This window comes from Diplotaxodon limnothrissa, linkage group LG6 (genome assembly GCF_057381915.1).
Source record: "Diplotaxodon limnothrissa isolate DT_005_m linkage group LG6, D_limnothrissa_male_GT1.1, whole genome shotgun sequence".
Classification (NCBI taxonomy): Eukaryota; Metazoa; Chordata; class Actinopteri; order Cichliformes; family Cichlidae; genus Diplotaxodon; species Diplotaxodon limnothrissa.
In genome coordinates this window covers 7,541,081-7,555,255 of record NC_140601.1, presented here as the reverse complement: position 1 = coordinate 7,555,255, position 14,175 = coordinate 7,541,081, and the positions used below count along the sequence as shown (strand labels likewise).

Sequence of the window (14,175 nt, the reverse complement as noted above, 5' to 3'; positions counted from 1 at the left end):
GGCAACTTGGTAAGAGATGCAAGCTTCATAACATTTCTTTTCCTGCCCTTTTTGTACAGGAAACGTCTTGTTAGATTTGTATTTACATAGTTTCACAACTAGAAAAAATGAATCTGTGACTCTATACTTGGCCCTATGCCCTTTAACAATGTGCTGCATTACTAATAGGTGTACTGAAATCTATCTGTTATTCATTTGCATAACACATGGGTTTGACATTAGACTTCCCCCGACTTCTTATTTATCTACTGTTCCATCTACTTGAACAGGTGTGGTTCCAAACCTTTAGTCAAATCCAGGAAGTGGTCACGTACTGGTGATCATGCAGCAGAACAATGAACAAAAGAAAAAGAAAGAAAAAAAACCTAAGTCACAGACACAAAAACAACCTCTAGACATGGAAGATAAGAAATGAAAAATGACGACAAATTAAGAAACAGGGTGGCAAGGAAGTACTGGGGTAAGTGATGATCTGATGGAGCTGAGTATTCAGCAACAAACTATTCAGGACGGTCAACAACAATGACAGAAAACTAACATCCATCCATCCTCTTACCCTTATCAGGGTCACAAGGGGACTAAAACCTATACCAGCTACCATAGGCCGAGAGGCAGGGTACACCCTGAACAGGTCACCAGCAGGGCTAATACAGAGAGATAAACAACCATTCACACCTAGGAGCAATTTCAAATCACCATAACCCCGCTTACTGCATGTGTTTAGTAAGTAAAAAGTAAGTAAAACTTTATTTATATAGCACCTTTCAAGATAAAAATCACAAAGTGCTTCACAGAAGCTAAAACCTAAAAATAAAAATCAACTAAAAGCAAGTTTAAAAAGATGGGTTTTTTTAGCTGTGTGGTTGTTTATCTCTCTGTATTAGCCCTGCTGGTGACCTGTTCAGGGTGTACCCTGCCTCTCGGCCTATGGTTTAGACTGTAGGAGGAAGCCAGAGTACACAGTGCTAACCACTGCACCACCATATACAAAATACAAAAGCTAACAGATGAAGTAAAAACTAACATGAGCACACAAAGGCACATGGTTACAATATAATACAAGAAATAACACAAGAAATGCTTTGAAACAGAAATATCTGACACAAAAACATGAACTCGGGAACTCAGATGTAAAGATTATTCTATTTGTAAAGCATGTTATAAACAATCAGTGTGAAAAGAATGCATTTAAAACAACATTCAAAACCACCATCAGAGTTAACAACAGGAAACAGAAGAGTTCTTTTAAATAATGATGGTTTTACTTTAAGCAAATTACAATTAAACAACTGAGAGCAGGAATGATGCAGACAAAATATAAAACAGACAGAACTAAAGTGAATCGTGGAAAATGTGTAAAATATTATTCTGTACTACTATGGAGTGGAAACAGGACGCATGTTCTTTTCCAATAACTCGGTGCTCTTTAACTCAGCATACTGATGTATTACAACAACAATAATATTAATAATATTAATAAATACAAGCTTACCATGTATTAGCTATTACATACAGTGCTGCAGTGCAAAAACATTTCCTATGTCTCATGAAACTAAAAGAAATATACATTTTAGTCAAGTATACATGACTTCCAACAAACGTATGAGATGAATTTTTTGCCTGATGGTGGATCAGAAGGTGGACATGAAGGTTTGCACTAAATCTTGGCAATAGACAGCAACAGATAACCTGCATATTTGTACCAAACTTTAAGAACCTGAAAAATCTTGAATGGACTTGTTGTTTTTTCCAGTGTTGAACAAGTAGTTTCAAAGAAAATGACAAAATAACCTCTACTCCCCAAACATCTGGACACTCTTTTGAAGAAATATCAGTTGAAGTTAAAACTAGAGGTGTAGTACAAAACTTCAGATGAAATCAGACAATCAAGTCCACAGCAGTTACCCTCAGGGGACAATGAACGCCTGACCAAAATTATATTGTAGAATCATATCTACTGTCCAGTAGCTCTATTAGGAACTGACAATTAAAGAATGGTCCACAGTTCGGCTTCCTTTTGCTTTTATCAGATTTTCTTGACTGTGCTGTACAATTCAGACGGATCCTCCTCACTGTCCTGGTGTACAGTTCTGGAGAAAAAAAAATAGGATGGATGAAGGAGGCGTGCTGTAATATGTGTGCCCAAGTTCATGTTTCTAGTGTATAAAGCAGCAGGCCAGGTCGGTCAGAGAATCACTAAAGTCCACAGCGGTTACCCTCAGGCTATGAAGTCAGTTGGATGAAATGTTTTTCCCACTGTAAATGTTACGTTCTTGGATTTCCTTACATGGATGCATGCATCTATACAACTGAAATTCTTAGTGCTGGTTACCTCAGGGCAGGACTGAAGTTGACTGCAGCGTACTCTACATGCTCATCCTCCTCTTTCACCTTTTGTCTGCGGGATCCAGCTGATCGGATGTTGTAATAAATGGGATCAGTCTGGTTCGTTGAGAATCGGACACTAGCATAGTTAAGCTCTTCATCTTCCTCTGAGTGACTGGGTGGAGACTGAAAAAACACAGAGTTCAGAAACCTGTTGAACTTTGGCTGATTTCCTTCATTTGCTCTACTTACAGTCATTTTACTTATTTATGTTTATAAATATTCATGTTATAGAGATTGACCAACTTAGGGATAAATAAGCATACTCATACTCATATTTAAAGTAAGATAAGTAACGTTGCCCAGAGCTCCCCCTCAACAACCCTGACTCTCAGTATAAAGTTCTTTTGCAGTTCAGATCTGGTTTTCAGTCTTACCTCTGTCTTCCCTGTGTGCTGACTTGGAGATGTGCAGGAAACCTGTTCAAGAAAATGTTCAAGGAAATGTTATGGAGCCAGCTAGATTAGACATCCAGAGATTCCAAGCTAGTTTTAAATCAGTGTGCGTCTATGGCCACAGACAGCAGGGGGTCTGATACCACTGGGTGGTTTATCAGTCGTGATGTCACCTGAATGGACATTATTAATGTCTCAGTTGCTCATGACATTTTTAGCAGAAAACTCTGATTTACAGAGAATATTGTGAGAACTACAGCCACATTTGAGTTTATCAAAAACATTGTTAAGGATGAGTCTAATTGGGGTGGCTCAACTCTTTTCTTCTGCAGGTGTTTTGGAATTTTAAACTTCACTTTGACTGTTCAAATTGAATTTTAACCAGAATGCAGTTTCACAGGATTTCACACTCAGTTATTAAATGCTCACCTTGTTGTTGTTGTCCCGTCTGTTTCCAGGCACAGGAAATAATGCTGAGGGCTTCTTTTTTCTAGGTCAGGGGGAGGAATGAAAAACTTAATTAAAAGTAAGCAATCTGAGCACCAACAAAGGTGATTTTTAATGTGCAGCAGATACTCACGCAAGCAGGAAAAAGACCAAGAGGCATATAATAACTAGGAAAACCACAAGAGTTATTCCAGTGACAGCTAGTTTTGCCGCCTTCGGGAAATCTGTGATTTAAAAACAAATATAAAAAATAAAAACATGTATTTATATGCAGCCAGATTACGGATTACAGACAATAATCCTTGCTTTGTTTTCTCTTCTATATAAATGTTGCTGGTTTTTAAGTTGTAATTGATGGACTGCTTGATTTGTTTGTTTGTTTTGTGAGCATTATTGTTATCTCACCATATTAATAGATTTGTATAAGTTAAACTCCGAGTGATTGTGAATAGTTTGCTATTATTGTTTAGTGTGTCCATGCACTGATTATAAACAATGCCATGAGCTGCTCATTACTACCACACACATTATTATATATAGTGGGTTATGACATCTATGAGCAAATGAGTAAGTGAAATAAAAAATGTACCTTCCCTGACAGTCAGCTGTAAGGTGACATTATGACGTCCTCTGCTGTTGTGGGCCACACAGTAATAACTCCCACTGTGCTCAGGTCTGATGTTGCTGATGGTGAAGTTGTGTCCTGATGCTTTAGGTGAGTCTTCATCCTCCTTGTACCAGGTGTATTTAGCTGCTGGGTTAGCATCACTGCTACAGGTCAGAGTGACTGAACTGCCCTCCACTATCTCAGCAGAGGGACTCACTGACACAGAGGGAAGCTTTGGAGCATCTAGCAAACATTAAATAAAAAACATGTATATAATTACATTCTATTAACATTATCAAGTATTATTTTTAGAGATCTCCACTGAAAAAAAAAACAACTAACATTGAACATCTATGGATAGAGACGTAGAGTTCTTCTGTCCATACTGATTCTCAGACTTGCAGGAATAATTCCCACTGTTCTCCAATTTGATGGAGATAAAGTGATAAACATCCTTTTGTCCCGTTGAAAGTACTTTGTTGTCTTTGTACCAGGTGTAACTAGCTGCTGGGTTAGCATCACTGCTACAGGTCAGAGTGACTGAACTGCCCTCCACTATCTCAGCAGAGGGACTCACTGACACAGAGGGAAGCTTTGGAGCATCTAGCAAACATTAAATAAAAAACATGTATATAATCACATTCTATTAATGTTATCAAGTATTATTTTTAGAGATCTCCACTGAAAAAAGACTAACATTGAACATCTATTGATAGAGACGTAGAGTTCTTCTGTCCATACTGATTCTCAGACTTGCAGGAATAATTCCCACTGTTCTCCAATTTAATGGAGATAAAGTGATAAACATCCTTTTGTCCTGTTGCCAGTACTTTGTTGTCCTTGTACCAGGTGTAACTAGGTGCTGGGTTAGCATCACTGCTACAGGTCAGAGTCACTGAACTGCCCTCCACTATCTCAGCAGAGGGACTCACTGACACAGAGGGAAGCTTTGGAGCATCTGTTAATATATAAGAGTTTAATGTAAATTATCAGTGTCTTACACACACACTGTTAATGAAAAAACTAAGTTACATACGTAAAAGAGTACATTGATGTGTTATATTTATTAAAAGACATTCACAGAACAAAAAAAAAATCCTAAATAACCTTTAGTCCAAAAAAGTGTGACAAAATTGTGTAAAATATAAATAAAATACAAATACAATATATTGTTTTGCAAATCATCAGAACACAGAAAACATACCACATGTTAAACTAAGACAATGTACTTAAAAATATATATTTATTTTACTCACATTTCACATCAATAGTTCTGCTTTCAGATTTATTTTGTCCCAGGTCATTATCAGCTGTACAGTAATACTTTCCAGAGTCAGAGGGCAGGATGGAGCTGAAAACATGTTGGTTTTGGTACCTGAGGGGGTTGATGACATCCTCCTTGTACCAGGTGTAGTTAGCTGCTGGGTTAGCATCACTGCTACAGGTCAGATTCACTGAACTGCCCTCCACTATCTCAGCAGAGGGACTCACTGACACAGAGGGAAGCTTTGGAGCATCTGGAGGAGGAAACATACAATATGTAATTACAATATATACAATATATAGTTAGAACCAAATTTTCAAATATTAATAGCTTATATTCTAAAAGGAAAACATTGTAAACTTCCCAAAACGAAACAAATCAGCTTTATTGAGGAGTAAAGGAGTAAGAGAAGTGAAGTCACACACTGTTAGAATGGAAAAGCTCTTATCCTTTCACAGCACAGTTAAAACTGTCTGCAGGTTTTTCTTCAGCTAAAAACTTGTTTGATTTCAATATTAGAGGAATCTCAATGAAACCGCTTTGCTTTGAAGAATTGCTTTGTGTGTAATGAGAAGCTGCAGTTGATGTTCTCAGTTGGATAAAGCAGTCTGTTATTTAAAGAAATGTCTCAAATATTTGTATGAACACACTTTTGAAAGTGGAAATGATCGGATCAAACTATATATCACTATTTACTGAGATTTCGATGTAGACATTTGTAACGGTTCTTACATGTGTTCATATACAGTGGCTTGCAAAAGTATTCGGCCCCCTTGAACTTTCCCACATTTTGTCACATTATAGCCACAAACATGGATCAATTTTATTGGAATTCCACATGAAAGACCAACACAAACTGGTGTACACGTGAGAAGTGGAACGAAAATCATACATGATTCCAAACGTTTTTTACAAAGAAATAACTGCAAAGTGGGGTGTGCGTAATTATTCAGCCCCCTTTGGTCTGAGTGCAGCAACAGAGGTTGTCTAAGAGAATACTGGGAGCAACAACACCATGAAGGGATAAAGTTACTGAGAAATTTAAAGCAGGCTTAGGCTACAAAAAGATTTCCCAAGCCTTGAACATCCCACGGAGCACTGTTCAAGCGATCATTCAGAAATGGAAGGAGTATGGCAAAACTATAAACCTACCAAGACAAGGCCGTCCACCTAAACTCACAGGCCGAACAAGGAGAGCGCTGATCAGAAATGCAGCCAAGAGGCCCATGGTGACTCTAGACGAGCTGCAGAGATCTACAGCTCAGGTGGGGGAATCTGTCCATAGGACAACTATTAGTCGTGCATTGCACAAAGTTGGCCTTTATGGAAGAGTGGCAAGAAGAAAGCCATTGTTAACAGAAAACCATAAGAAGTCCCGTTTGCAGTTTGGCACAAGCCATGCGGGGGACACAGCAAACATGTGGAAGAAGGTGCTCTGGTCAGATGACACCAAAATGGAACTTTTTGGCCAAAATGCAAACGCTATGTGTGGCGGAAAACTAACACTGCACATCACTCTGAACACACCATCCCCACTGTCAAATATGGTGGTGGCAGCATCATGCTCTGGGGGTGCTTCTCTTCAGCAGGGACAGGGAAGCTGGTCAGAGTTGATGGGAAGATGGATGGAGCCAAACACAGGGCAACCTTGGAAGAAAACCTCTTGGAATCTGCAAAAGACTTGAGACTGAGGCGGAGGTTCACCTTCCAGCAGGACAACGACCCTAAACATAAAGCCAGGGCAACAATGGAGTGGGTTAAAACAAAACATATCCATGTGTTAGAATGGCCCAGTCAAAGTCCAGATCTAAATCCAATCGAGAATCTGTGGCAAGATCTGAAAACTGCTGTTCACAAACGCTGTCCATCTAATCTGACTGAGCTGGAGCTGTTTTGCAAAGAAGAATGGGCAAAGATTTCAGTCTCTAGATGTGCAAAGCTGGTAGAGACAAACCCTAAAAGACTGGCAGCTGTAATTGCAGCAAAAGGTGGTTCTACAAAGTATTGACTCAGGGGGCTGAATAATTACGCACACCCCACTTTGCAATTATTTATTTGTAAAAAATGTTTGGAATCATGTATGATTTTCGTTCCACTTCTCACGTGTACACCACTTTGTTGGTCTTTCACGTGGAATTCCAATAAAATTGATTCATGTTTGTGGCTGTAATGTGACAAAATGTGGGAAAGTTCAAGGGGGCCGAATACTTTTGCAAGCCACTGTATCTTAGATTATAAAACATATCCTGCCATTTGTCCTCCAATTTTCAAAAGCATAAAGCTGACTAATTTCTGCATTAGGCTGGATGGAATACCCAGCATTCATACCCTACACACTTTTTTTTTATTAGTGATATGACCAACTAGAAATATTGCTGCCCTTGCTAGTCACCTTAAACTCTAGTCTGTGGTCTTCTTATTGTATTAATATATAATGGCAGTTACTTGTTCAAAGATGAAGAGCCCACTGGCCAGTAACCTGGGCTGCACTCTTGACCGATGACTGAGCATCCAAAAAGAAGGAAGGATGTAAAGGAGAACCAGGAAAGGAAGCAAATGACAGCCCACTGGCAAAGGCAGTCTCATTCGGCATAAAGGAGTGGATGCTAGCTTGGAAGAAACCAACTTCTGTCTGTGCTGCTAAGGTTAGCCAAACTCTGCAAACTAATAAGCACATTTTGAATTCAGTGACAGCAGCACATTTTCAAAAGATCTGGAGCAGAGACACTTTTACCTTTTTGAGGGTCTGAATATCACAGGCATCCAATATTCATCTCAGTCAATGCAACTTATGCACACAGATTTCTCTAGATTCGCTCAATATTTGATGGTATCATGTAATGTAGTTTGTCAGATATCCAGAGTCTTAAAACATAAAATCGTGGACGATAATTTTGTAAAATTCCCACAATTTGTAGTCACAGGTTTTTACAGATTGAAGAACCTTTGCCCGTCTTTATTTCTGAGAAACTGCGTCTCTCGGATTTTATTTTTATACCCAAACATGTTGCGAGACTGTTGCCAGTTAACTTGATGCAACATGTTCCTCCAGATGTTTTTAGTAACTCTTAGTTTTCCAGCCTTTTGTTGGCCCCATCCAAATTTTTGGACTTGTGTTACTGTCATGAAACTCAGAATGAACAAATACTTTACTTGTACTCTTTAAATCGTACATTTTCTCAGCTGATATTTTTTTATGTTCTATTATGAATAGAAAACATGTAAAATTTGTTTATGACATTTTCTAATCATGGAATTCTGTTTTTTTTTTCTATTTGAATGCATAAAAATAGTTCAGCTCACACACTCAACCATTGAAAATAAAAAGAATAACAGTATTTCTAAAAACTGCAAACATGGTCTTCGTGATATGTAATTCAAGTTTTTCCATATTCCTGCAGCAGTCTCACAGCTCTTCAAAAAGTCTTTACAGCTTATAAATGTATTTTACTCACATTTCACATCAATAGTTCTGCTTTCAGATCTCTTTTGTCCCAGGTCATTATCAGCTGTACAGTAATACTTTCCAGAGTCAGAGGGCAGGATGGAGAAGAAAAAATGTTGGTTTTGGTAAATGAGAGGGTTGATGACATCCTCCTTGTACCAGGTGTAACTAGCTGCTGGGTTAGCATCACTGCTACAGGTCAGAGTCACTGAACTGCCCTCCACTATCTCAGCAGAGGGACTCACTGACACAGAGGGAAGCTTTGGAGCATCTGGAGGAGGAAACATAAGAATGACAACAAAACCAAATTTTAGAAATTTATATTCTAAAAAGAAAACATTGTAAACCTCCCAAAAGAAAGGCCTCTGACTAAAACTAACATACAGACACATTCACGTAAATAAAGAAAAATTAAATATAATTCTCTTAATGAAACAAAAAGTAGTGAACTCACACACTGTTGGAGAAGGGAATTGCTCATATCCTTTCACAGCACAGTGAAAACTGTCTGCAGAATCAAATGTGTTGAGGTGTAAATATTGTTCGTCTGATGAAAGTTTGTGTCCATTCCTGTACCAGATGTAGGAAGATTGACAGTTGTTGTGACATGTCAGCTCTTTCCAGTTAGAATAAGAGTTTACTGTTGATCTCCTCACATGTACCTGGAGCTGTGGACCTGGGAGCAAACAACAGATATTATATTAAAACAAACTCTCAACATACAGACAGCTGAAAAGCTTATAAATGTTTAAAGTTACTTCCACTGAAAATTATTTTATCTGTGACAGTCAAAGTGACTCCAGGTGATCCAGAATATTTCCCTCTTGGATCGTTTGTTATGAATCTGAACTTGTACTCAGCTGAGTCGCTCTCTCTCAGGTCTGTGATTCTCAGAGTGCAGTCGTTGTTTTTACACTGATACTGAACACGGTTTTTGTACTCTGACTCTGTTTTCAGGTCCACAGGTTCATTATTTTCGTCTCTGATGAACCAGAATTTTTGGACAACTTCTGTATTTGTCCTATCTATAGTCGATGGGTATCTGAAGGTGCAGCGTATTTCTGCTGTTGCTCCTTTGAAGGCACAGACCTGAGTAGAAGTGTAAGTCACATCCCAGACATCCTTCACCACTGTGAGACAGAGAGAGTTGGATATTAGTCAGAGTCACAACATCCGAGGACAGAAATGAAAACGATGTGATAAGGCCTCAGTATAAGCCCATGAGAAAGGTCTCCTCCCTTCAGTGACCTCAGTGTAGGATAACTATTTATGAGCTCCGACTACACAGGTTGTGTGATCAACAGAAAATACAAACCAGTAGTGTTACCCTTATGAAAACCTATAAAATCTACAGCTCATTTGCCACATGGCTCCACAACATGGCATTATGTTAAAGCATAAACTCACCCACTGAAGGAGAGTGGAAGTTCTCATATCCTCTGACAGCACAGGAAATCCTGTTTGTAGGATCCAGGTAGTTTAGAAGAAGATTAGATGTTTGTCCTGTGATGATCTGTTCATTCTTGTACCAGATGTAGGAGAGATTATCAGGACAACTGCTCTCACACTTCAGATCTGCTGACTTAGAAACACCTCTGACAGCTGATCTGCTCACCTGCACCTGCAGATCTGCCCATTAGTAAATAAAGAACATTAAGCTCAGCTGACAACATTCAGATAAAACACACAAACACACTCACAGCAAACACTTGGATTTAAAATAGTAAACGAGTGGATGAACATGTTACCTGTGACAGTCAAAGTGACTCCAGGTACACCAGAATATTTCCCTCCTGGATCGTTTGTTATGAATCTGAACTTGTACTCAGCTGAGTCGCTCTCTCTGAGGTCTGAGATTCTCAGAGTGCAGTCGTTGTCTTCACACTGATACTGAACACGATCTCTGTACTCTGACTCTGTTTTCAGATCCACAGGTTCCTTATTTTCGTCTCTGATGAACCAGAATTTTTTGTCAACTCTTATTCCATTTATAGTCGATGGGTATGTGAAGGTGCAGCGTATCTCCACTGTGGATCCTTTTACAGCACAGATCTGAGTAGAAGTGTAAGTCACTCCCCAGCCATACTGACCCAGAACGACTGTAACACAGAGCACATCATAACAAAAAATAAAGTTAGATTAACAAAAATTAAACAGACTCATTTGGATTAGTATTTTTCTGTAGGCTACATTTTCAGCTTCATGTCATGGAAAACAAAGTTTGCAGGTTTTTATTTTCAGCTAAAGATTCATCTGATCTTCACATTAGACGGCAGGAACTGAGTGAGAGCAGCTGCTTTGTAGACCGAGTGTAATGAGAACCTGCAGTTACTGTTGTCATTTGGACAGATAATTAGACTCTCACTTAATGTTAGAATAAAACAAACTATAATGAAAAATGATTTGCTGATGATAAAGGTAAATGTGTAGAAGTTACAGGCTGCTAGAGTTGACTGCATTGACCCACTGTTGCTCTGTGCACAAGGTAAGATGAGCTTGAAATTAATTTAAACATATTTCAGCCATCGTATGAGAGTGAAGGCAGCATGGAGATGGTTAGCACTGATGATGGAGACAGGAGAGGACATGGGAGAGGAGAAGCACGTGTAACAGTAACAAACACATAAGAGTAGAAACCTTTGTTGGAATTATTGCTCATGTAGTTTAATGTATTTCAGTCTAAAATCTTCAAAATCAGAAAAAGAAACAAAAAAAATAAAGCACAACTAAATTTTGAATAATTGTATAAACTTGTATAAAAGTAAGTTATCGTTGGGTTGAAAGCCTTGTTACTTTTTGTTTTGTTATATATTCTGTTATGTTTAATGATCATTATTTTCTGACCTTGATGGACGATTTCATTTTTAACCAATCGGATTTGTTGTCCCGCCTTTAGCTGTTTCCTGTCTGTTTACACTGGTAAAGCTGCTTAGCGCTACACCCGCTAAAGGTGTACCTACAATGCTAAAGGAATGTTGTTGCTATTCAGGCTGGATAGCGGCTGAAGCCTGAGGTCTGTTCGGTCAGCTGCTACATCTGGAAACCTGTTTTTTGTGAATACACGGTGCTTTGCATTGGTAAGTTTTTTTTAAAATTGGATATCAAGAAACAGAGTCCACAGAGAACTTCCACAGACCTTCTGGAAATCAACAGAAGAATGATGATCTTCCATTGCGATGGATGGTGAGGCACAGCTCATATGGAACTGAATCTTGCAGTCCCATTGTGGCAGAACAAAATGTGCAAAACATACGTTGATTGTTGGACTGGTTTCACACCAGTAAAGTGCCCAGATCACCCAACAGGTCTGAACTGGACAACACTGACATTGAAAAGACCCAGGTCTGAATTCATTTTACTTTATTATATTTTTTTGGTATTCGTGCACGCACGCTGTATTCGCTACTGTTGTTGGTTGTAATTCAATTCAATTCAATTCAATTTTATTTATGTAGCGCCAAATCACAACAAAAGTCGCCTCAAGGCGCTTGTAATACAGTTTACAATATTTTAATACAATGAGATGCAGTTTCAACATCTTGTGGTTGTGTTTTCCTTGTGGTTACCCATCCTCTTGGCTCCTACCATTCCTTAAGTTTCTAAAATTGGCCATCTTTTGTTATTTTTCTTACATACTGGTTACACGGGCAGAGTGGCGACGAACGGAACCACAAAGAAGAAGAAAGAAATAAAAATCGAGGCAACCATGGTCCTAAAGTACTCTTTTTATTACATTTATGGCTCTTTTAATGGGACATTAACTGGAGGGACAACTGTGCCACTGTCCATGAAAGAGCTGAGGAGAGCCCAAGGGTCACCCCGCAGCCGTGGAGCAAAAGCCAGAGGGGTTGCAGTGACATGCCCGTCACTGCAATGATATAGATTCTTACACAGTCCGTATCAGAGTTTTTGTTATGAAAGGGTACATTTTAGATAATCAATTATTAACTCAGAAACACTCCAAAACAGAAAGGCACTAATCACTACTGTAGTACTCTAAGCACTACTGAAGAGCAGTGGTTAGACCCAAAATAGGCCTAATGGAGTATTTTGTTAGTTTAGTCAAATTGAGTTCTAGCACACACTTAAAACATCCACTGTTGACCAAAATGAAGCACAATAAACAGAAATAAAATGGAAAACATAGGAGAACAGGACAGGATTTTAAAAAGAAAGTAAAATAATAAATAAATAAAACAGATAAAAGTAGTTGGACCTCATTCTGATTTAAAGGGTAAAGAATAAAAAATAAAAATGTAGTCTATGGAATTAACAATTTCTTACACAAGGAACTTCTAGGATAAATTACACCCAATGACACTTATAGCTCAGTAGGTAAAGTGGTCGCCCCATGATCGGAAGGTCGGCGGTTCGAATCCACTTAACGGCTACCCTGAGGTACCCCTGAGCAAGGTACCGTCCCTACACACTGCTCCCCGGGCGCCTGCTTAGTGGGCTGCCCACTGCTTCACTGAGTGAATGGGTCAAATGCAGAGAAAAACAAGTAATTTCCCCATGGGGATCAATAAAGTATCCATTATTATTATTATTATATAACGAGAGACACTGACACATAGAGACACTTCAGCAGAACCACAAAGAAGGACACAAACACAGACACAGAGACATGTTCTCATATGGGGACGTTACATGTTGGCTTTTCTGTGTAACGAGCTAAAAAATTCCATTTCACAGATAAAGTTTTGTTAAACGTTAAATGACTCATTCATTTTACAGAGCAGCTAGAAGTGGCTGTAGTGTCACTATCACTTAGTCAATGGCAGCAATGACTTTACAATTTGGTCTTTATGTAGACAAAGAAAAAAGGAAAGAGGTGAAGTGAGACTGCTAGTCTGGGTTTTGTCAGCATGAAAACAAAAAGAGGAACAAACAGTTCACACTGATAAACGTCAGCCATGTTCATCCTGAGGAAATCCACTTAAACACAACAAATACATTCTGTGAATCTAAGACGACAGATGATTTATAATAATTAGACTAAATTATTGGGTCTTTCACCCAAACATCATTAGTGTCCAGATTTATGGCACTGGAATAAAACGCAGATAAAATGATTAGACTGTAAAACTCTGAACTGCTGAGTGTTAACAGTGCAAAGAAAAACATTCAAGAATGGAGACAGAAGGCTGGAGCTGCAGAGCTGTAAGGACAGACGATGTTTCACACAGCATCATTTTACAGATGGAAGAAAAATACATTCACCTGAAAACAAATCAGTGTCTGAATTATATTTTCTGTCACATTTGGTTACTCAAAGTAGAATTACTCACAGCAGACCAACCTGTCACAGTGAGGAGAACAAATCCACTGACTGCTGTTATTACACTCATAGCTGCTCCTCTCATTGCTCTGTGTGAGCCGTTAAAATGCAAGTAGATAACTGACAGTCCTTTCTGTAAAGCAGAAGTCGACTCATCCCAGTCTTTAAGATACAGAAGTGAAGTGTTAAAAAATGACAACCTCTCATCTTCCTCCTTATTTGCATACATGGTTAACCAGATGCAAGTGGATAAAACTTCAAGACAGCAAAGCTGCAGTTTTACCAGCAGTGACAGCGTGTCTGATATTCTTTACAACGTCTTAGTCATCCAGGAGATGCTCTCTGTGGCAG

General features: G+C 38.8%; 1 protein-coding gene across 1 annotated transcript; it reads right to left on the bottom strand.

The window, feature by feature from the left end:
- Window positions 1-2,006: 2,006 nt before the first annotated feature.
- LOC146630049 (sialoadhesin-like) lies at window positions 2,007-13,918 on the bottom strand. The gene is made up of 13 exons (XM_085356760.1): window positions 13,846-13,918; window positions 10,292-10,642; window positions 9,951-10,172; window positions 9,326-9,673; window positions 8,998-9,222; window positions 8,554-8,814; window positions 4,177-4,437; window positions 3,817-4,077; window positions 3,361-3,451; window positions 3,210-3,270; window positions 2,763-2,804; window positions 2,333-2,511; window positions 2,007-2,090 (listed from the first exon to the last, which is right to left on the bottom strand). The coding sequence occupies exons 1-13, from the start codon at window positions 13,907-13,909 to the stop codon at window positions 2,027-2,029; spliced, it is 2,430 nt and encodes an 809-aa protein (XP_085212886.1). The 5' UTR covers window positions 13,910-13,918; the 3' UTR covers window positions 2,007-2,026.
- Between the last annotated feature and the right edge of the window lie 257 nt (window positions 13,919-14,175).

Excerpts from the sequence above, each read along its gene's own strand:
- LOC146630049 (XM_085356760.1), bottom strand. The coding sequence starts at position 13,909 with ATGAGAGGAGCAGCTATGAGTGTAATAACAGCAGTCAGTGGATTTGTT. Across the intron at positions 9,223-9,325 it reads TGGAGTCACTTTGACTGTCA|CAGGTCCACAGCTCCAGGTA; the intron begins CAGATAAAATAA and ends GTTGTTTGCTCC. Across the intron at positions 4,078-4,176 it reads TCTATCCATAGATGTTCAAT|ATGCTCCAAAGCTTCCCTCT; the intron begins GTTAGTTGTTTT and ends AATGTTTGCTAG.